This window comes from Atheta coriaria, unplaced genomic scaffold (genome assembly GCF_025399875.1).
Source record: "Atheta coriaria isolate IRGN ID8LTWV9N9 unplaced genomic scaffold, Caltech_Dcor_3.1 hic_scaffold_8_pilon, whole genome shotgun sequence".
Classification (NCBI taxonomy): Eukaryota; Metazoa; Arthropoda; class Insecta; order Coleoptera; family Staphylinidae; genus Dalotia; species Dalotia coriaria.
This window is the reverse complement of record NW_027045450.1, coordinates 1,289,716-1,313,345: the sequence shown is the minus strand read 5'-3', so window position 1 is coordinate 1,313,345 and position 23,630 is coordinate 1,289,716. Positions and strand designations below refer to the sequence as shown.

Genomic DNA, 23,630 nt, shown 5'->3' with positions numbered 1-23,630 from the left:
CTTGTTTTTTTGTTTTTCCAGGCGAAAAAATGTTGTGTCATTGGTTGCATAACTATGTTAGGTCATGTAACAGATGAAAAAAACATTTTTTGGTGGAATAAACAAGATTAAATCACTTTTTATACATAAAAACGTTACAAGTTCATTATTTTAATATAGTTTCCTTCAAAAGCGATGAGAAAATAATTAAATAAACGAATCCTCTTAAAATTCAAAGTTTGAGGTTAGTTAAATTTCCGCCATGCGCCATTTTGACACTAACCTCACAATTCCTTCAAGTACCTAACACCTTGTGACATTTTAAAACTAAGTTTTTGCAGATTCCCGTCGTCGTAATTCTTGCACTCGGTTTGCGCAACTGTTTTATTCCTCTCCTCGGTGCGATTAAAGCGGAAACGAATTGTGCGCGCGCGCGTGTTGCCCGAAAATGGTAAAAATATTCAAATGAAAATAAAAACGACAATTCACTAGAGAATCACAGCAAGCGGAAAGATTTCCATACGTTTGCATTACGCTGGTGTATCGCACATCCCTCGTGCCCCATATGACCTAACCGCATTTGCAAAACAAACGTTTTTATCCAATACCGGAACAGAACACTTAAATCAACTCAACTTCCAGTTTGTGAAGTTTCCCGCACGTTGTTTGAGCAGGAATGCGACTGTAATAATCAAATAATTCACACGATCTTATCCTCGCAAAGTTTGCAGCCGGATGCTCCTCAATCAAGCCCTAATATTTGTCTAAGTCCAAGATAGCCGAATATCGAGGCAACCCTTTCATTGTTTAACTAACCGACCACTCAGCATGTGTCAACATTAATTGACCTAACACCAAACTTCCCGAACAAATAATTCCTCAACATTCATAGCAATTCAGAGCGCGTAATCTTGACTAATTGAATTTGGTATAAAATACGTTTTTTTTCTTCTCTGCGTAATTCTCTGGAGACCGCAACGCTCGGCTTTTATCACAAATTGTCGAGGTCAATTGAATTGCGAGGAACAAGGGTTGATTCGATGGAAAAAATGAAAACTGTACCCTGAAACGCCCCACGGGGGACGTCGCCCAGTATTAGAATGTTTTGCTCCTTAAAACTTTACGACGCGACCGTTATATCGACGAATTTCTTCGCAGTCGTAAAAGTTTTATTCCGCGCGCGCGCGACCTGCATGAAGATGTGATGCGATGTCTTCGTGCTGCGGCGTATGACAGTATAATATTCTGTTTATTATTTCAATTAGTCGTTTTCTTCTCGGCGTACTTACTCGGCTCTCAGACATATTATATAGCGGTGCATAAATTACTGATTTACGAGTGGAACTTGACGCTTTGACATTTAACTTGATTATTATTTCGTATTCTTCTTATATTCAAATGGAAACAGTAAAATTTAGTGCTAAATATGTTATTGCATCACAAATTAAATTAAATTTTACAGTTTTTTAAGTAAAATATTAAAAATTATCAAAAAAATTTTTTTTTTGTTTAAATTTTTTATAAAATGCAAATTTAGTTGACGTTGGAAGATTGTAAGATCGATAGCATCTGTGCATCCGTTGCAGAATGCGTTCTTTGCACAGGAAACCATAATTTAGTGGATTTACAACCCGAAATGCCTTGGAGGATTTCGCGGTCGAAGCAGAAGACACCAGAGACACACAGAATGATGCAGTTAAACATCAGGTGCAACCAAATCACAAACAACACCATTAAAAAGCATAATCAAAAAATATCCTAATAGAAATTGTGTTTTAACAGTCGGTAATTTCACTATTTTATGTTAAAAATCATAAAAATCACAATAACTGCAAAACTATAAAAAGTAAAAGGTTTATTTTAACATCTACCGCTAGATGACAGTAAAAGGTTTATTTTAACATCTACCGCTAGATGACAGTAAAAACAATAAAATAAATAATTACCATTATAGAAATTATTATAATTAAACTTGAAATATGCGAAAAACATTGAAAAAGCGTAAAACTAGCACAAACACTTGAAAATGATGTCAAAAGGTAAGAGCTGATTTATATCCTGGATACCAGCACGATTAATGTGGTACTTTACTGCATACACTGCCTAACACATGGATGTTTTATGCTTTGTTACGCGACATTAGCATATGCTCGTGGATTTTATGTGATCCCGGTTCCGGCGGCGGGATCGCGCTGTTTCGCGGCGCTTGTTCCACGCGCGCGTAGACAAAATCAGATTACTTCACTCGGTATCATATTAGATAGGTTTTTATTATGCTCTGCATATGCGGCTTTCGCTTCCAGCATCTCTCCGCCCGGCTTTGAGAGAAACAAGCGATAGTAATAATAATAATAAGAATAATCTGCTTCTTTGCTTTTGCTCCTCGAAGCGCGTATTTTTCTTTCAAAGCAATACAAGACTATGCAGCAGCATTGCATCTGGCATCTATTTATAGCGTTCGTATTATTTTCAAGTTTATTACGAACGATGACATTTCAAATAAAATTCGCTATTCGTAGAATCAGTTGTCTCGCGTTTACCGACGTTTTACGAAATCAGTTTTTCTAAGACAATCTAAGCCGCACAACGCACTATAATGAGATTTCTCGGCGTTGTTTTGCGCTGTCTTCGTCGATTTTTTTCGTGTTCGGTTTGTAAGATGAAGAAAAAAAAAACCACCGCATCACGCACATTTTCCACACCGGCGGAACGCAATTTGGGCAAACCCCAGCTCTGGCTCACCTAAATATCGTTTTACACTTGACTCACTATACAATTCATGAATAAATTCGCCCCGTGGAATAGATTGCGAATGTGCCGTTTTTGTCATCCGGGCAGAAGGCGACGAACGTCGATAACTAAATAAGCTCCGATTTTCGTACACGTCACGTAGTTAATTGAGATATTCGTCTTTTAGCCCAATTTCCGTTCGGAGGCGAGTTTTAAGAGTATGTCAATGTCACCAACAAGCTGCTTGCCAAGCACTTCGCTCCTGTTCACCGCTATTCTCCTCCAGAAAGGAAAATACGTGGAAAACGCACAAAGGAGGCTTCTTTTTGTTTGTTTCTCGATGGTTTTTCTGCGCTCTTTTATGGTTGACAATGCAGTCAATGTGGAATATTCCACGGTGTATGGTTTCGGTGAGTCGAGGTGAATATGTGCGACAAGGAAATTAGAAACGCAAAAGGGTCAACCTTCATCAAACAGTAATCCGAGAACAAACCGCAACAAGTTAAATATTTTCGTTGCGTGACACGCTGGATAAGGATAAGCGCGCAGCGACGTCCTTCAGACTTTTCCTCCTTTTATCTCCGGCCATGATTTTCTTTTTTTTTTCATTTTATACGTATGTCTAAAAGTGTTCTGCTTTTCAGCGGTCGCCCGAGAGACACTTTCTTTGCTCAAACTCACAAAGATAACATAATACCGCGGAAATGAAGGTCTGTTTTATGAATTCTTAGCGAAACTAAGAGTTGACCCGCTGAGATTAATTATCCAGGATGTTCCATAATAAAATTTCGTTGAATATTGTGCAAACTATTCGTTGCAGCGCGAGCGTAGCATAAAAACTCGTTTGTGTACAAGAGAATCGCAATATAAACAAAGGCAATCGTGCGCGGAGATAAGTTTCAAAACATGTTTCAACATGTTTCGTTTTATCATTTATTCTTCACTGGCGGGCAGCTATGGCCATCTAGACGGCGTATTGTATACTATTACGGCTATAAAAATAGGCATGTAATTAAACGAACTTTATTTTTTCGATTTTTAACTTGTCAATTCATTAAATGCACTTATAATTAATGCTTGCACTTAAAAATACAGAACTGAACTTAAAAATAAATATTTGCACTTTGAAAAAATAATTCCACTTGAATAAAATGCTTTCCACTATGAAATTAATACTTTGCACTTATAAAACTGGCAGTATTAAGTACGTGCCGTATTCTTAACCAAACATTCGCCAATAGAGCGCGCCACTATGCATTAATCAACTGCAAAACTGCAAAATGTCATACATCCTCCCATACGTGCTTGCATTCTTCCTCTGCAGTAGGAAATATATGCATGGCGGATAAGAATTGTTTACTTTAGCGTGCCACGTATACAGTTGATAAAATATTTTTGGCACTTTATCAAAAGTACCATCGCCATATATTTCCTCCTGATTCAATTGTATTAACAATGATCTATCTCCCAAAGAAAAAATAAAGTTCGTTAAATTACATGTCTTATAAAACTTGCAGTATTAAGTACGTGCCGTACTCTTTACCGGCCCCTTCTATCACCATCCCCACCCCCACCGCCCCACAAATAATACCAAACAAGGTAGTCTACCTAACCACCACCCCCCAACCCCCCGACCGCCCCACAAATAATACAAGACAAGGTAGCCTACCTAACCACCACAAATTATAAAGTTTCAATTTAAAAAGTTGATTCAAAACAAATTTAAGCTTAAACCTGAATATATAAGTGCATTGTGTTAAAATATAAGTTATACAATCTATAGTGCATAATATGAATTTCTTAGTGCAAAGTATGAAAACTTAAGTGCGGCTGTTCAAGTGGATTGTATTTAAACTAAAGTGCATTTAATATATCCCCATAAAAATATATAAATCAGCATTGCAGCGCCATCTAGCGATCTTTTTATTAACTAAAGTTGACATTGCTTTTAAACAAAGTAAAATATCAAAATTGAAGACAAAAAGAGAATAAAATAGAATGAATATCAATGAATTTGTTTATTAAAATTGTTATTTGTTATGAACCATACAAGTATGTAATATGTGCTCTTTTATCGATATACGCGCGACGCCCGCGGATGGACGTCAAACGCAACATACAAAATGGTAGATAATAATATCATCTAACAGTAAACCTTCTAATAATAATATTAATAAAAAATGAATCAATAATGAAATGTGTCTTCAATGTAATACATACTAACAACATCTTGCAAATCTTTGGGATACCATTTGTACAATCATTAAACTAAAATTTAAACGTTTCAATTACTTTGTTTCCATTTTCTTAGAGTTTTTTTCGACGACTCACGACACTTATTTTATAACATTGATGCATCTCAATAATAGAACAAACAAGCGTTCATCGACCCGCGCCGATTCAACATAAATAAATATTTATATATTTAGGTATCTATAAACTGAGTTTAAATAACTAGAAACAACTCATAAACGTTTCATTCGAATATCGCAACTGATCTAGGTGCCCGTTTTGTTCTTTAGCTAAATTGGTGACGATGAGATGGTTTCTGGCTGAGTGAACTTAGTGTTTTAGACTGTTTGATAAGTTAATTCGAGTTGCGATATATAGCTTATGCTGAATCATATAAAATCTACTCTCGTCCGCGTCAAACGCTTGGAAGATTTTAATATAATTAAAAGGTTTTGTTTCTTTAGATTAGTGGCTTTGGTACGAGGAGCATTCTGTAAGCACAACTGAAGCGAACACTATTCGGGTACGAATCCGTCTCAATTATCAACTCTACCAGAATCCCGACGACTTGCCGCCTGGGGGATTCTTAACTTTGATGCAGGACTTTCGCTCGGTATCCATTTCCTCTGCGGGACAAAATAATCAAATTAAACAATTTAATTAATACGAATTTAGAAAGTTAAGAACTGTTACCGCTGATGGAAAATGTGGAATCCTGAATGTTGCGCTGTCCTTCCGGTCGAGCGCCTCGACAAGATGGCGTCCCAATGGCCGAGTCAGGCAGTGTTGGAGTAAAGCACGTCTTCGGCTCGAATTCGATCTTTATCAACAAACAAAATGCGTGTTTAACGCAAACATGTCTCCCCAAAAGATCTGCTAAACGTTATCTAAGTGAAACGTGATGTAACAGCCAGCACCACCACTACGAAAGTGTGTTACAGGAAGGACAAACAAAAAAAGGAGGAGACTAATAATAGATAAGACCTAAAAAAGGGCACATTCAAGCATGTAATCATTATGCAATGTTATACAACACAAACAAAACGCACTAAACAAGAGAAGATTAGATTGTAAATTGTAGTTATGATGCAATACGACTACAGCGCCATTAGTTTACCTTTGCGAGTTTATTATGAAGTTCAACTTCGTCCAAAACTCCATTCTTCTTAGATTCAAAGATCTCCTCCAATTTTTCTGGTGCGTAGATAAACGGAGCGTTCACGGGAGTTTCCACAAATGTACCGTGGCCTTGCACAGCGCGCAGGTTCTCATCGTCAACGCAAACTCGTCCGTTGACAATAACAAACTCAGGTACGCCATGGCAAACCATTCCCTCAAAGATATTGAAATCCACAGCAAGATGGTGAGTCTGCGCGGAGATGGTTTGTGTCTTTGCTGGATTCCAGATGACAATGTCAGCATCAGATCCAACAGCAATACATCCCTTGCGTGGATAAACATTGAAGAGTTTCGCGGCGTTGGTGCTTGTAATGGCGACAAAACGGCTGGGATCAATCAGGCCAGAATGTACACCTTTCTCCCAGATGACAGCCATGCGTGACTCGACGCCATTCACACCATTGGGGATCTTGGAGAAGTCGCCTTGACCCATCGCCTTCTGTTCCTTTTTGAACGTGCAATGATCGCTTCCGGTCAATTGCAACACGTCCCTGCAAGACAACCAATTCAAACATCCGCCCGGCCATAAACTACTCACAGTAATGTATGTTAATAAATGTATTAGTCATGCATGCAGCGTGCGTGGCGAATGAATGAATGTTAGAAGTGTTAGTGAAGCGGACTTACGATGCGATCAGGTCCCAGAGCTTTTCGGGAGCTTCCGGATTCGACCGCAAGGGCGGCGAAGCAATGGTGTAGATCACATTGGGGTTGCCAATCATGCTCAAATTGTGCACGTGGCTCGCCCCGTATACAATCTGCCCATTCGCTTGAGCTTCCTTTATCACCTCGCCAGACTCGCCTGTGGTGACGTTGTCAATGCACAGCGGTGCCTCGACCTGTATTAGCAAACAAACGCAAGCCAAACAGTTGTAACCACATCACAACCAATTCCAATGCGGGTATCACGCGGCAATGAATATGTATTATGTAAAAGCCAGTGTGAAAACAGTCCCAAAGCCCCAAGTTAGTAGAAAAACACCGGTGATTGATTAGAGCACCCGAACGACTTACTGTGCTAAAAGATTCATCAGATATCCGGGCGTTGTGGGATCGGGCCGTAATGGCGGGCTCAGTATATGCCCAGCGGAATGATGGAAACAGGTGTGCTTGTAATGGCTGCCGTCGGTGCCCAACGCGGCAACCAGTGTTTCGCCCCACACTTGTGCGCCGCCATCACGGTGCTCTCTTATAACATTACCAGCCGACTTGCTCATTACATGCACAACGTACAGCGGACTATCTGCCTAGAATGAGACCCCCCCGATGGAAAATAAACAACAAACGAAACGGAAAACAACTGGAGCAATATCTCGGTCGTTAAAACGGTAAACCGAACCGATTCGGCGCGTTCAACGCAAAAGAAACTGTTTATAATGTGTTTGTGTGTGGATATAAAGCGTGTATTGTGTAGTTGTTTACTTACTGCCTTGGCAATAACGCATGCACGATTGACTGCCTCGGCTTCGACGCTTTCCGGACGCGATAGTTCATGTCCCTCGGGGCCGGTAACACCTTGCGCCTTGAGTTTCTCGACGTTCTTCCGGATAATTGATCCGTTTTCAGCGTGGACTTGAGCAAGCGCACCCAGATTCTTACAGGCCTCCATCGCTGAATACAGCTCCTCGTCGTTGAGCATGAAGTCATACGCCATGAACATCTTGAATGAATTCACACCGTGCTGCTGACACAGCGTTTTCATCTCGTCACGCACTCGGTCATTCCACGACGTGAGGCATACGTGAAGCCCATAATCGCAGCAGACTTTATCGTCGGCCTTTTGTCTGTATTCGTGGTATTTGTCCAGGATGGACTCGCCTTTCTTGGGGAACACGAAGTCGACTATAAATTATAACTGATTAATAATATGCATGAATATAGGTAGTTAATGTTTTATTACTTATCATGGTGGTGCCACCAGCAATGGCGGCTTTGGTCCCCTGATAAAAATCGTCAACGGAGCGAGTGCCCATGAAGTCAAACTCGAAATGCGTGTGCGGATCAATACCTCCGGGGAGGATGTACCTGCCACGGGCGTCAATAACACGCGTGCCGCCTGGAATGATGAGATTCTTTCCGATTTGTTTAATGATGCCATCCTCGATGAAGACGTCATCTTCCAGGATGCCTGTCTCGTTGACAACTTTGCCATTTTTGATAATCAGACGATTTTGAGAGCTCTAAAATAAAATTTTAGTATTTAATAATAGTAAACTTAATTTTTATACAAAATACTCAAAGATTTTAGGTTATGGTACCCAAAATACAAACTTTATTCACTTGAACACCACCACGTGTGACTTTTAACATGTAAATATTAACAATATCGTGGGAAATAGTCCAAAACAAGCATAAATTTATCAAGTAGCAACTCGTAGCCTAAAATCCCAAATCGGTAATTGAAGGGTTCAACAGCTGTGTGTTCACTTTCATAATTCGTGGGCGGTGGGCATCTATTACTCTCCACTGGCGCGTGTATAATTAATTAGTGAAAAATTAATCGTAACACAAAGCGGGAAAGTGGAATATTCGTTGTTTGAGTTTTCATTTCAAGATAATGATGAGGCTATTTATATGTAACACGGTCAACAAATAAGTAGAATAGAATAGAATAGAATACAATAGCAGTTATTTATTTATTTAATCTAGATATTTTTCATTATTTATCTTCTTATTTAGTATTCCAATGGCGCGATATTTAAACACGCGCATGCGCAGTATCAATATATTCCTACTAGGCGTGTCGGATCAATGCACAACTAAAGTCACACATGATTAACTCGCAAATTAAAAGAGTATTCATTGTACAACAAATTAGTTTTATTTGTGTACTAAATTCAAGTCTAAAAATGAACAAAACCAGTCTAATACGTTTAATCTGGGACAGAATCGCTGCAGATGTTTATTTGGAAAGTGTAGTTTCACTTTTTTCAAAGTTAACTCAGTTAACTTCAAAGTAATGAGAATAGTCAACAGATGAACGAGGTTTATGATGACTTTGATTGCTTTGGACTCACAGAGACATGAACTTGCGCAGTGTATGCAAAGTCAGCGAAGTCAACGAACGAAACGAAACAGTTTTCAATCGAAAAATATTGTCAAACAAACCGAAATAAGTCACAAATTGAAGCAGTATATATTTTTAACTAGAAAAGGCTCTCAGGACGCTTAATAAATTATTCACGCGATGGAAACGATCGATTAACAGCCCCCTTTCGATAGTTTTTCGGTGCACCGAACTTGGAAACAACGTCTGAGTGTAATTGCGTGATAACAGCCTAATCGTGCTGAAAATCACGCCGCAATAATACCCACATTACCCACACGTGCATCACAATATCGAACGGGGTGGAGCAGGGTGACGAACTTTAATATACAACCCAACATACACCAGCGTCGCACCCCACGTGATAAATACCGGTACGAAAATTTTACCAACGCCAAGAAAGCGCCGCCCGAAATAAACCGGCGTCTATTTTATTTGACTATTCCGACTTGCACACGTCTGGATAAAAGTGCGCAGTTATATTTAGCGTATTTATTAGCACTCTCGCACGCATAACGGCCTGCGCATGCTTAAAACACGCCATAATTAAAACACGTTTAATTAGGAATTAACGCATTGATAACCAAGCGCGCCGTAATGTTATGTTTAATTAAAACGCGTCCGGTTTTTTTTTTCATTTCGGTTGTGCCGGGTTTTGTCCGTGTGAGTGAGTGTGAGTACGCCGGTTGATCAATTTAGCAGCGCCGGCCGGGAATACAGGGCGTTCCAGCAGGAATGGGAGTAAAATCAATAATCTCCCGGCGAAGGCGGCACGACACGCGCATCCAGAATTTTTTTCCCCAATTCTACTGCTCACATCTTACATCATATGTAATTTTCTATTGTATGGAGGAATTTTGTTTACGCAGCTTGCGAACGTGGGTGTCTTGCGAATAAAATAAAACGTATATAAAACCACGCAGCTGCTTTTCATACCTGTAAATGAATGGGGACTTTTTTCACCGGCGTGCTCATCTTGAAGTTTTTATCACTGCACGAAGCAACAACTCACTGAAGATGTACGGGCTGTCAGCACAAAATAAAACCAGAGCGCGCGATTTTTCAGTTGCGCCGCTTTCGAACGCGGTGTGATCGCGACTGCGACGTTTCTCGTTGGCGCGTTGGACAAAGTCAGGCGAGGTTCTCTGTTTCCAACGCCCGTATGTACTGCACAGCGCACCGTTACGTTAACTCAACTTGCGTGCGTTGTTCGTACGATCGGCCAACCGTGCGGCGTCGACTGCAGACTCTACTGCAACTCACTCGCACTTCAACAGCTCCCAGTTTCGGATAGGAACTAGCGGAGTTTTGTTGAGGGAAGTCGGCGGTCGCCCCGTTATGCGCGTTTGTCTGTTGCTGGTTGCGCTACTACTGCTGCTGCGAATGCGAATGCGGGTGGATGGAAAATCGGGAAAATTCAACGCGCACGATATCGTGCGTCGTTCTTCCGCGACGCGAGCATTGACAAACATTTTGCATAATTTTTCTATAGAAATTGAGTTTACTGTTAGTTTATTATGTTTTATCGATGCAAGTTCAAGTTTAAAATGATAAATCCAGTATAAAAACGCTGTCTTGCATATAATTATTGCTGTTTTATCGTAAATTAAACAAAGTTTATGGGTTTTATGACCATTAAATTCATTTTACTGTCAGTGTTTATTTAATAATCATTTAATTATTTTTATAAGATAATACAATAACTTTGGTCAGTGCTGCCCTCTTTTCTGGCTGACAGTTGTGTTCCCCTGATAGGTATGCAACCCAAACAGCACAAAAATCTACACAACCTTCTTTTTTCACTATTTAAACATTAAAAACATATTTTAATGTAATTTTCTGTTGTACAATGAATACACAATAATAAAACTGATGAAATTATTTTGTGAAACTATTGCATTATTCAATTTTGTTGTGTTGGCGATTCCAACGTGGAAGAAACAACGTGGCATTGTGTGTATTCTTCAGTAATGAATCATTTCACCCGATTTTCACTCATATATAGCCCAACCGCATGCTAGGCTTTATCTCAATCGCCGCGAAGTACGTACACGTACTTCATACATTTCGTAAATTCGTATTTGTACGCGTAGTCGCGCTGCTCGCAGTGTCGACTGTGTCGGCGTCATTCACACGGTGTGTATACAAGTTCGGTACGAGCAGCCGCACCGCACCAGTATCACTCGTTACGACGTGGCAGTGGCGCATTTTCGCAATTACAACGACCGATTCAATCGCAGGGAAAGCCGCCGCACGCCACCATCATGGGCCTGACGATATCCAGCGTCCTCACGAAGCTCTTCGGCAAGAAGCAGATGCGCATTCTGATGGGTAAGGAGGTTATGTGTGACTCATTACACCTATCAATAAAATTGCGCTGCAAATATGTACACATTATCGAAGTGAAGTTGTGATTGCGGATTGCGACGCATGATTGCCTGCCAATGCCTGACTGATTGATGTGATTGTTTTAGTCGGGCTTGATGCTGCCGGCAAGACCACAATCCTGTACAAATTGAAGTTGGGCGAGATTGTGACGACGATTCCAACGATCGGCTTCAACGTCGAAACTGTCGAGTACAAGAACATCTGCTTTACGGTGTGGGACGTCGGCGGTCAGGATAAAATCCGTCTTTTGTGGCGTCACTACTTCCAGAACACTCAGGGACTTATCTTTGTGGTGGACTCCAATGACAGGGAGAGGATTGGGGAAGCTCAGAAGGAGCTACAGAATATGGTCAGTATAATCACATTTAAAATCATACAGAAGGGAAAATATTAACATTTGCGTTGTTTAGTTACAAGAGGACGAACTGCGTGATGCAGTGCTGCTTGTATTTGCCAACAAGCAGGATCTACCAAACTCCATGAATGCTGCAGAACTCACAGATCTTCTACAGTTGAATCAGCTACGTAATCGTCAAGTAAGAAATAAAATTTGCTCATTTTGCACGAGTAAATTATTGCGCAAAATGTGATTTTTCACATGTCACTATAGGCAACCAATGAAACAACTCATCATCCGCCATTTTCATTACCAACTTTGTGTTTTTTTCTTAACTTTTGTAATATTTCCAGTGGTATATCCAGTCCACATGTGCCACCCAAGGTGAAGGTTTGTATGAGGGTCTAGACTGGTTGTCCAATGAGTTGGCTAAGAAGTAAACTCAACCAGCCGAGAAATAAGCATGCCAACTGCGTTTTAGTTAACACACAACACACTCTTATATATAAAGCATAATGCGTTTTGTTTTTTCATATAACGAATCTCCGTCGAATCAGCACTTCTTTAATGTAACGTTTTTGGTTTGTGATTGGCGGATTTTCCTCAAAATTTAGTAATTAAAATTGGTACATATTAAGCATTTGAAACATGTTATTCTTAAGTTAATTTCTAATATTCCTCTTTGTGATTTATGTAAGTATTTAATAAGAAAAATACAAAATTTAGACGAATGCCGCTGTCAAATATGTCGCAACAGTTTTAAAATATGTTGTATTTTTATTTCATTTTTCTGTAATATTGTGCCAGTTATTCATATATTCAAACGACTCGTATATTGCAATCGACATAATAATGCGCACAAAACATAAAAATTGATAATAGAAACGTAGTAAAACGTGAAAGTAAGTTGCAGCCATCGACGATAGACTTTAGTTCGTTCGGAGCTGATAGTCGCCATTTTGTGTTATGTAGCGCACCCATGGCAGCGCCTGGTAGCCACTCTTTTCAATAATCTTCAAATAACGCACCTAAAGAGTTAAAAACAACATAAATAACTTGTTTTACATTAGAAATTGTAGGTTATACCTGTATACCAGAAGTGGTAAAGTACGGAATCTCAAATTTAACCTGAATCGGCGGTTTGCCTTCAAGATCTTCACATTCAACACTAGGCAAACCAAAATGCGCCCTCATCAGATATTCCTTACCACCTGGGAAAGACTTAATCGACCATGTAATCGCATTCTGCTCCGGAGCGTATTTAACACTACCGATTGTAGTCTTAAACTTTGGCGAGTCCGCATCAGCAGGCACCGGGATAATAATCTCAACGTTATTAGCTGTTGAACGTCGTTTAAACTGCGACTTGGCTTTAATCATGTACTCAACACGACTGTGCGCATGTCGCTCAATCACCGATTCGATCCAAATTAAAGGTTTCACCTTCAAAAACAAAAAAATATCAAAAATTTGCTTAAATATCAAATAATATAATACTTACATGCGTGTTTAGTCTATATGACATCAATTCAAACTCGCCATCAGGTGGAATGAACGAAATAGTGCGATCATTCTCAAACCGTGACAGGCGCACGCATTGATGAAACTTTACATCCTCCAACTCGACAGACTTCGACTTACCGCGCCCTGTACTCTCAAATAATACTTTATCATTCAACCCCAGCCGCAATTCCGGCATGCCAGACAAATAAACACGCATTTTAATAGCGCCGACGATCTCACTCCGTAGAACATTGCCATTTGCATTGGCGAGGAGATTAACCGATTCGATTACGTCGAGAAAAACTTCGTTTTTTCGGTATTTTATACCCTCGGAGCGCCATGACACTGCATTGGTCACAGCCATGGGGATTCTCGGCTGTATTTCCAACTTGTGGCCTTCTTGAGTGATGTACTCTTGAAGGATTTTACTGTCCGTGGTTTGCGGATAGCCAAAGTCAAGTAATTCGTCCATCAGTTCATAAATGACGACGAAATTATCACGTATGCTTTCCTCTTCGAGTTCTTTGAAGTACTCGGACATTACCTGCACGATTTTGTGCAGGAATACGAAAATGAGCGCCGCGTTGGCGTTCTTTTTCGTTATGCTCACTATGTACAAGTTGTTGGTTTTGATGTAGCTGAAGGTGGCTTCAGCTGTTTGTAAAATTGGTGTAAGCATACTGTCTTCTTCTTTTTCCATCAGCAGAGGCATGAACTTTTCAATTACACCCATGTCAATATCTCCTCTGTAATTCCTTGATATTAACACCTGAAAAGTAACAAAATTTATAGTTTTTCTTAAATAACTCAAAAAGTATAAGAGATAAAATAAAAATTCTTTCAGGATAATATTCCTGCAGTAATTCTACATCATTTTTTGTTAAAAACATAAGAATATGTTAATATTAAGCAATATTTCTTATATTTTTTAGCAAATTATGCAATATTTTTGTTTTACTTGTGAAATAATTTGTAATATACCTTCCCCTTCACGTCCAAAATAAAGATAGCTGAAGAAGACATCCTGAACGTCCCTAACACTCAACATTCGTAAAAACACCTGTACAAAATCAGTCGTCGTCGCTCACTTGTTTCACTTGTCTCTCTAAACAACAGCCATGTTGGTTCCACCTGAAAGCAAATCGAATCAGAATGATGGTTAGCGTAAGCAGGTCGTGTAAATTAATGCATGAACACACCTTTGGTTAATCACGAATGCGATTAGCTGGTGTTGCATGCATTTATCATTTATTCAGTGTACAATTTGTGGCGATGTGACAAGACAATCCGAAAACTTGACCGGTTGACAGAAAGGCAACGATGCCACAGTGACATATTATATTGTTTCGGATACAAAGTTTTAAATGTTTTAGGATGTAAAAATAATAACAACATTTAAAGAATTGATTGTGATAGTATGGTTGATAATATTTATTGTTTTGTATTGTGTGTTATTAATTAAATATATTTTTTTGTCTTGACAGTGTTACACCTTAAAGTACGTGGCAACACCGCATTCGTAGACGACGTGTAAAACAAAATGGCGGCGCATTCAAAACGACATTCATTTGTTACAGAAAACGTATGAATCTGATGAGAAATCAGCGGTTTTATAAATGATTTAACTATAAAATAATTCGTTTTAAATGTTGGGTGATAAATTGCGCGTGTGAGGATAGTTGTGGTGCATCGGGCGTCGCATTCGATCTTCTATTTACCCATCATGCACCGTGAGTGGGAGTGAGTGTGTCCCGTTCGCGCAGCGGCAGCTCCGTCTGCCTGTCGTTGAACCTGCGCGCCCGCTGCGCCCGCTTTAGTCGCGTTCGGTGCCCGCATCCCTGTCCGAATAATTCGCGCACCGCATCGCAGATCGCATCCGCGAGAGTCGCAAATGTTCCTCATACACCGCACGGGGATTGAACGGCGGGCGCGCGTGTGATGTGACCGCACGGATCGGAGCGAGAAGCGATCGAATCCGTTCGGTGCGGCGGCCGCCAGGGATCGGCGTGCGTGCGTGCGTGCGGGGCGGCGAACAGCGAGTTGTGCGCTGCGGCAGCGGCGTCCGAGGTGGAGATCGGCGGCCCTTTTTTTCTGGTGACGTAGTCTCCATTTTCGCCGGATTCAATACACGCAGGAAAGAGCAACCGGAGCGAACAAGGTAATTCATACATTCTGACTATCTGCGTAGTATTTCGCGGTGCATACCTGCACACTTCCTCGACTCATCTAGTTGTGTGTTTCGCATTCGTCTTTGCATTATTACTATTGCATGAGCGGCGGGCGCTACTACTACGCTCGGTGCACGTAGTATGTAAACACGGTTCGCCCCGCCCCGTAATACCCGTGGTATTGAAATGAAAATTCGCGAATCGGCGAATCGCGAATTGAATTTCGAATGCGTTGCAATAAAAAAAAAATCGCCGCGTAATGCAAACGCGACACACGGTAGTCGGTGGCCATCCGTGCCGCCATGACTTTAATTACCTGTGATTTTTTTTGCTCTCATCTGCAAGTCACATATAAAACTACATTTACTCGTACTTAGATATTTTATGTTTAAACTGTTTAATTTTAGAAATGCATCCACAAAATGAGAGAAAACGCCAGAACCACTTGACTTGACTTCCCAATAACTCACAGCAAGGTAAATATCTTTCCTACACTGCTTAAAACACACTTAATGCTAAAAATAACCAAGTAAATAATTAAAACTGATTCATATTGTATTAAATTCCTTAAAATATTTACTATTTTATGTTAAATTTAACAAAAAAGTGGAGTTTTCTATAATAACGCGTAAATTACAACCATCTCTTGTCATTTGGGTGTGTAAAATTGCAAATTTACACATTTGGAAACAAAAAATGCAGTTTTAAAGTTAATAATAACAAATTCAAGCAGTAAACATTTAACTAACAATAAAATTAATTTATTATAACTTTTTGTTGAGTTTACAGCCAATAATTACATTAATTCACCTTAAGTTTGCACTTTATTCGTCAATAACTTTGGTATAAAACTCACAAACCTTTTAATTCTTGCTTAATTTGATGAGGAATTTAATACAGAATCGATTTCTGAAAGAATTATCTCTCTAACATGTTGCGTTAATAAGTTATTAATAATTTAACAAACAATTGCGTGATTTGTGATGTTCAGCTAATAAAAATGCTCTCAGTACGCATTTCGCTTAACATGGCTTAGCCCTTAACCCTAACCTGGTGTATTTGCATGTGGGGAACACAGGGCACACGAAACTTTGATCAAAACCGGCAAGGTGGTGCTCGCTATCACGATGTCTACTAATCAGCTTATGGATTCTTGTCTGTAAGTAACTCCTCGACCATCATTCCAAACATCCTACTTTTGAACTTGTTGTGTGCACATTATCTGAAACCTGAGATGACTAAAATAAATAAAAATACTGGGAGATAAGATGTCTTATCTGTCTAATTCGGTTTCAGAAAGTGTAGTTACACGTTTGCATGCTTAGCAATTGTTGGTTTTTCGAGAGGTGTGTGTGTTGTTTTTGCATTTGTCGCATATTTTTGGTGAAAAGTTAGCTAAAGGCGAAGGTTTTTTTGATGACAGGCTTGTGAATCGACGTGTTGAGCAACGGCAGGAGCACAGCGTAACCCACACGCAGATAACGCAAAGGTATGACGATGTTTTGATTGTTTTTTTCGCATCACTCATCTGCGCAAAGCGTCACCATGTCACGTAATGTTTTATTATCGGGTGCGCCAGCGATCATTCACACATACCATTCATTTTGTGTTATTATTTTAGGCGAGTTTTGCCAGACAAAGCCTCCGATATGCCGCACTACAAGTGAGTATTAGACTTTTTTCCGTTTGTCTTAGCTATTAACAGCTAAATAAACAAGTTTTAACTTGGGTTTTGTGATTAGAGGAAGAAGTCGATGATTGTTGGTGACGTGATGTGCTTGTTTGTGATTACAGGGGACAAGATACCGGCGGCGTATCTGTCAACGACAGCGTCTACCACGCGCACAGCAATGGTCATTCCGAGCACTCGCCCAACTCCAGCCACATGTCCGTGCACAGCGACGAGCCGCTAGTGCGGAGTCACAAACAACAGACGACGCAGCAGGTGACGACCGTGACGAAGGTCGTCCGGGAAGTGCAGCAGCTCGGCGCGGACGGCGCGCAAGCCGAATACGTGCCGGTGCCGATCGGCGCTTATCCACATCCGCACGCCACATTACCGACGCATCCGCACTCCCAGTACGTCGACTACATGGAGCAGCCGGCACACCACATGTACTCACAGTACCACCAACATCCACACTATCAGGACTATGAACATTACCCGCCCCCGAACGCCTATGGCACCTATATGGGTTATCCCGCGGGGGCGGAGCGTCCTGGCACACCGCCAAGTCCTAGCGAACATAGTGGTGCACCTTCTCCGCTCCCTTTGAACGCCCAGACGGCTGGCGCGTACCTTGCAGCTGGGTATGATGTAGACGAACACTATCGTATTACGCCCTCACCGGGCGGACCTATTCTTGATCCCTATCAGGATGATCCTGCTGTTGTCTATGGTTATGTCTCACCCTCACCTTATGGTACAGCCGTACCACACCCGGGTCCTACATATGTCTCGCGGCCGTATGATGAAAGCCTCAATGTGCCCGTCAGCGCCGCGTTGCCTATGTTCGAAGACGAAGAACTTCAGAAACACATGAGTAAGATGAACCTACACGGGCATGGTATTGGTATGCCGCCCCCGACACACGGGCGTGCGCATGCAATGGCGTCGCCTGGTAGTGTCGGCGGCGGGGATGATGACCAGCGTGGAATGCGCTGGCGTGATCCCAATCTGACCGAGGTGATCGGTTTTCTCAACAACCCCAACAACGTCATCAAGGCGAACGCGGCGGCCTACCTGCAGCATCTCTGCTACATGGATGATCCAAATAAGCAGAAGACACGCGCGCTCGGCGGCATCCCGCCGCTAGTCAAGCTGCTCAATCACGAGAGCATCGAGGTGTATCGCAATGCATGCGGCGCGCTGCGCAATCTGTCATACGGTCGGCAAAACGACGAAAACAAACGCGCCATCAAGAATGCCGGCGGAATTCCCGCGCTGATAAATCTACTGCGACGTTCGAGCGAGGCGGAAATCAAGGAGCTCGTCACCGGCGTTATCTGGAACATGTCCTCCTGCGAGGACCTCAAGCGCGCCATCATTGACGACGGCGTGGTGGTTATTGTTACGTATATTATTATCCCGCACTCGGGCTGGGACCCGGCGGGCAATACCGGCGAGACGTGCTGGTCGACGGTGTTCCGGAACGCCTCCGGCGTGCTGCGCAATGTCAGCTCGGCGGGCGAGTACGCGCGGAAGAAGTTGCGCGATTGTGATGGGCTTGTGGATGCGTTGTTGTTTGTTGTGCGCTGTGCCATAGACAAGTCGAATATAGGCAATAAGATTGTAGAGAATTGCGTTTGTATCTTAAGAAATTTATCTTATCGGTGTCAGGAGGTCGAGGATCCAAACTACGACAAGAATCCTTTACCCACACAGAGTCGTGTCACTGCAAACAACTCTAAAGGTAAAATTTTAATTCCACACCATAATTATTTAACAATATCTTTAATTTTTAATGCTTCCAGGTGAAAATTTAGGTTGTTTTGGGGGAAGTAAAAAGAAAAAGGACGCAGCTTCTTCAGACGTGAAGGAAAACAACGTTGGGGCAGCTGGGATTGGTTCAAACAGCGCAGCATCACGAGGGGAAGTCGTACGAGGCACAGAATTACTCTGGCAACCAGAAGTTGTGCAGTCGTATCTCGCCCTGCTGCAGAGCTGCTCAAATCCGGAGACCCTGGAGGCGGCAGCAGGCGCATTACAAAATCTAGCAGCTTGTTACTGGCAGCCAAGTATTGAAATTCGCGCAGCTGTACGAAAAGAAAAAGGTTTACCCATTTTGGTCGAACTACTGCGTATGGAAGTCGACCGGGTGGTTTGTGCGGTTGCGACAGCTCTACGCAATCTCGCCATTGACCACCGCAATAAGGAACTCATCGGTAAATACGCGATGCGAGATCTGGTCCAGAAGTTACCCTCCGGTAACGCGCAACACGACCAGGCCACATCTGATGATACGATTGCGGCCGTCCTCGCGACACTTAATGAGGTGATCAAGAAGAACGCCGAGTTTAGTAGATCACTCCTAGAGGCAGGCGGCGTTGAGCGCCTGATGAATATCACCAAACAGAAGCAGAAGTACACGCCGCGCGTGCTCAAGTTCGCCGGGCAGGTGTTGTTCACAATGTGGCAGCATCAGGACCTGCGCGACGTTTACAAGAAGCACGGCTGGAAGGAGCAGGAGTTTGTCACGAAGACAGTGGCGGCGCGCAACGCCGGGCCCAATTCCCCGAACAACGCCAACAGCACGCTCAACCGACCGATGGCGTCGCAGAGCGGCACGCGTTACGAGGATCGCACGATGAAGCGCAATGCCGGCGGTGCGGGCGCGCAAAATGCAAGCGCCGCCCGCCCCTCGGCCGCACCCGGGAATGCAAACGCCGTCGGCGGCGGCGGCGCACCGGTCTACCAGCGGGTAAGCGCACCACACGCTGCAGCCTGACTTGTTTTTTTTTTTTCTCTCTGTGCACACTATGTATGTAGATCAGACGCTAGCTGAAGCCTTCTTTGCAGAACGAGGACATCCCCATGGCTGACATGGCATACCCAGACCTACAACCCCCTATGGGGGGCGTTAGGGCTTACCCTCCCGGCCCGGGCCCAAACCCTCCTCCAGTAAGTCACTAATCACGCCCGTTGTGCACGAGCCCCGTATCCGAAAGTCGAAACGAGTCAATTCTCTTTAAAAAGAAGCGTATTTTAATCACTTAAAGTAAACAAAAGACGACGACGAAGACGTGGGGGAAAAAAACGAAACACAACAATTCAGGCTAAGAGTAATATTAATTAATACTAAGCTAGTGTTTGCTCTGGGGGATGTTTCAATATTTTCAACACTAACTCATCGCGCAGGCGAAACTGACAAACAAGTATTATTACCTACTATTGTACTAATAACGGGCGTACTACCAAAAGACACAAGACACGAAAAGAAATAAAATTACTCATCTCGATGTTCATGTACAGCATACACATACGACTTAAACTACCTAACATTTAGCGACAACGTAACATTAACAAGAAAACAAGTAGCCTAAATATACGAATATATTCCAAATATGTACATGTAATCTGTAAACGAAATTGTTATATCATTCAGATTTGTTTTGGAGCTCGAGTTTGGCAGAGCGATTGAGTTGAATTGTTAGCTAGATAGATTTATTCGATCCCTTCGTTGAATTCTTAATCGAAGTGAGTGCGAGGGGAGGGTAGGGGCAGTGAGCGAAGGCCCTGACAGCAGCAGAACGCACGTGCACGCCGGCTTCCTAGGCCCCAGGTAAGCACAGACACGCCGCAGCAAAATCACTTCCAAAAAAAAAAATCAATGCAAAAAAGCAAATTAATCATATTACGCAAGCATAATATACGACGAGAGCTGCTCGGGGCCTTTGGTTTACTGCACTGCACTGCGACACATTGCTGCCCAGCAAACGAGAGGCCCCTGCCCAGCGCTCATCGCCACCAAAAATCTCACCACTCACAAACACACACACCACACTTGTACCACCACACTCACCTGTACACATGCATGCACTTACTTAGACAATATTAACGCTGTTTTTAAACTGTGGGCGATATGCGGGTGCTTTGGCTGTATTTTAGCGCTGTTTTTGTTTTGTTTACAGCCGGAGCCGCTCTATGCGCAGGTGAATATGGACAAGAAACGCAACCGGCAGCCGAGTCTCGGCAACGCCAATCATCTGGATGAACATCAGGCGCTTACAGCGGCGAACGCCGCCGCCGGCAAGGACTCCTGGGTCTAGACGCCATCTTGCCACACACAGATTCACACTCTTACACACACACAACACACCAAAAAGAAACCGGATACAAGCAGAAAGACGAGAAAATTTTCCACTTTTGAATAGGGTATAGTGATGACCATGATTTACTAACTAAACTAGGGATAATGTTAGTGAGCGAGACATTGATTGATTCCTTTCCGAGTTCGAAATTCGCATCTAATCTATTGTATGTATTCATTCATATCCTCCTCTCATCAAATCCTTGCACCGAACTTTCGTTACGACTTTGGCTAATTCTCGAATTTGGCAACAAGTTTGTTTGGATATTTCCACTCACAAACCTTAACGAAATACATAGTACAGTACGATACACACGAGTACATAATGAGAGATATGTATATCACTTATAAATGATGATATAAATTATAGAGCATTGTTACGATATGATTTCGATATGCATATTGAAGTGAGTTGTTTTAAGTTTCGAAGATAACAAACGAACAAGAATTGACAAGAAACAAACAAAACCAACTAAAAGCCTGCCTGATGCTGCGCCTGTTAATATTATATATCAATGTTCTGTCGCATGTTCGGATATATAATGCACTGATTCATAAGAAATTATTATGTAAACGAGCAAAACAAGCAGAAAATTATTTGTAAAACAATTGCGTATGATTGACGGCGTTAATTTTATACATATACACACCGAAAATGATTTCTATTTAATGATTCTATTCTTAAATGTTTAGTTCGTGGTGTTTACTGTGATGAGCTTCAAATGAAATTGCTGTACATAACGATGATATAGATTCTTTTTGTATCTTATATATGATTTTTACATGATGATGATTTAAATAAGTTTTATTATTTTATTATTCGCCCGCTCCCGATGCAAGCTCGTCATGAGTCGTCTTCTTTTTTTTTTTTTGTTTTATTTCTTTGTCTTGTGTATCTATCGTATATTTGTAACTATTTTTTTATTTTATTGTTTTTTTACATACAGTTTATTTGAAATAAATTTATTATATACTTAACTTATAATCGATATACACATTTATAAATATATTAAAAAGTACAACGTGGTTTTTATTGTTAATTCTAGTATATTGATTGAGGAAACATTGATTTTCTGTACTTTTACGAACAATTTTGCGTGCATTTTGATTGTTTTTGTATTAAATTAACTTGTATTTACTTTTATGTCTGCAAAAAGTGATGTGGGTTGCATAAACGCGCCTCTTGACGTATACGGTTAGGTAGGCAACCTGCGTTGCGTATGTGTTCCCATGATTGTCAACTGATCAGGCGCAGATATAAAACAACCATTAGAACATTCATACATCTAATTTCCTCTATTTTCCGTTCAAATGGAAAACTACTTTCATGCATTCAGCACCGAATCTCTAATTTCATTACAATCTACGATTTTCAAGTACTATTGTTGACGTAAGTGAATTTCAATGTCCTTTTTCATATTTACCTTCATAAGTTATTACTTATTACTTATATTAGTTGAAGCTTGTAATTACCACGAAACCAATTACATATATTATATTCGTATACTCGAAATAATTAAATCATTCCATGCTGGCACAACCAACAAGTGGAACAACCGAATAACATTCTGGAAGTGAATGAAAACGTTGAATATTTCAACAAGATGGTGACATTGGTGTCATTCAAGTCGGATATCGATAATAAAACGCGTCGAAATCGATGAATATTTCATCTTGTTCTAGGCGATGAACCTATCAAGATTTCCGTGGAAAATCGTGTTTCCTAATATGATTCATAACTTGTGCACGACACACACGAATCCAAACCAAACAATTTCATTATCAGTGCGGTGTTAAATGGGAAGCATGAAAATAATTAAAGAATACTCTGGAAAGTTTAACAAATAATCGTTTTATTTGTGTATAGATATGATTATCATGTGATTTAATTGTGATAATTCAGGTTACAAGAAATTTAATTTATCATTTACGTAAAATGACATTTATGACCTTCAAGGTTACGGTTTTTGTGCTAGTGACAGTTGTCAACTCAATGAAAACTAACCTTACACCGTTTTGAATTAACGTGATTAATTTATAAGTGTTGTTAGCAGAATTACGACATTAACATTGGGGTAATACAGCGCAGTCGAAGCGAACAATGCAATTCAATAAGCGTTATTGCGTTTGTTTTTACTTTCTCGTCCGTTGCACGAGCGTGTAATAATGGCGGAGCATTGCAGCATATTGCACTTGGGAGTAGTCGAGTGTAAATATCGGCTGGAATAATCGTAATATGCGTAAACAAATATTTGTGT

The 23,630-nt window shown here is 41.2% G+C and overlaps 4 protein-coding genes across 10 annotated transcripts; 2 read left to right on the top strand and 2 right to left on the bottom strand.

Annotated features, from left to right (window-relative positions):
• Positions 1-4,712: 4,712 nt before the first annotated feature.
• CRMP (Collapsin Response Mediator Protein) lies at positions 4,713-10,531 on the bottom strand. 2 transcript variants are annotated; one of them, XM_065309387.1, is made up of 7 exons: positions 10,103-10,531; positions 8,021-8,300; positions 7,547-7,962; positions 6,748-6,959; positions 6,059-6,611; positions 5,635-5,761; positions 4,713-5,567 (listed from the first exon to the last, which is right to left on the bottom strand). In XM_065309387.1, exons 1-7 carry the CDS (start codon positions 10,139-10,141, stop codon positions 5,491-5,493), a joined length of 1,704 nt encoding a protein of 567 aa, XP_065165459.1. In that variant the 5' UTR covers positions 10,142-10,531; the 3' UTR covers positions 4,713-5,490. The 2 variants fall into 2 exon arrangements, with proteins under 2 accessions (XP_065165459.1, XP_065165458.1); XM_065309386.1 differs by lacking the exon at positions 6,748-6,959 and adding an exon at positions 7,135-7,367 and having other exon boundaries at positions 10,103-10,528.
• A 688-nt stretch (positions 10,532-11,219) lies between these two features.
• Positions 11,220-12,622, top strand: Arf4 (ADP-ribosylation factor 2). Its single transcript, XM_065310045.1, has 4 exons — positions 11,220-11,497; positions 11,641-11,903; positions 11,965-12,090; positions 12,245-12,622. The coding sequence occupies exons 1-4, from the start codon at positions 11,431-11,433 to the stop codon at positions 12,329-12,331; spliced, it is 543 nt and encodes a 180-aa protein (XP_065166117.1). The 5' UTR covers positions 11,220-11,430; the 3' UTR covers positions 12,332-12,622.
• Positions 12,623-12,648: 26 nt separating this feature from the next.
• On the bottom strand, positions 12,649-14,747 carry AP-1mu (adaptor protein complex 1, mu subunit). Its single transcript, XM_065310044.1, has 5 exons — positions 14,594-14,747; positions 14,376-14,525; positions 13,393-14,163; positions 12,978-13,334; positions 12,649-12,919 (listed from the first exon to the last, which is right to left on the bottom strand). The coding sequence occupies exons 2-5, from the start codon at positions 14,415-14,417 to the stop codon at positions 12,821-12,823; spliced, it is 1,269 nt and encodes a 422-aa protein (XP_065166116.1). The 5' UTR covers positions 14,418-14,525; positions 14,594-14,747; the 3' UTR covers positions 12,649-12,820.
• A 663-nt stretch (positions 14,748-15,410) lies between these two features.
• p120ctn (adherens junction protein p120) lies at positions 15,411-22,394 on the top strand. Of its 6 annotated transcripts, none has more exons than XR_010549588.1 (9): positions 15,411-15,552; positions 15,970-16,038; positions 16,641-16,721; positions 16,986-17,051; positions 17,184-17,225; positions 17,357-18,975; positions 19,037-19,983; positions 20,082-20,844; positions 21,194-21,391. XR_010549588.1 is itself a non-coding variant. In XM_065310039.1 (9 exons), exons 3-9 carry the CDS (start codon positions 16,690-16,692, stop codon positions 21,329-21,331), a joined length of 2,946 nt encoding a protein of 981 aa, XP_065166111.1. In that variant the 5' UTR covers positions 15,411-15,552; positions 15,970-16,038; positions 16,641-16,689; the 3' UTR covers positions 21,332-22,394. The 6 variants fall into 6 exon arrangements, 5 of the variants coding, with proteins under 5 accessions (XP_065166111.1, XP_065166113.1, XP_065166112.1 ...); XM_065310039.1 differs by having other exon boundaries at positions 20,082-20,183; positions 21,194-22,394; XM_065310041.1 differs by lacking the exon at positions 16,641-16,721 and having other exon boundaries at positions 20,082-20,183; positions 21,194-22,394.
• Positions 22,395-23,630: the final 1,236 nt, after the last annotated feature.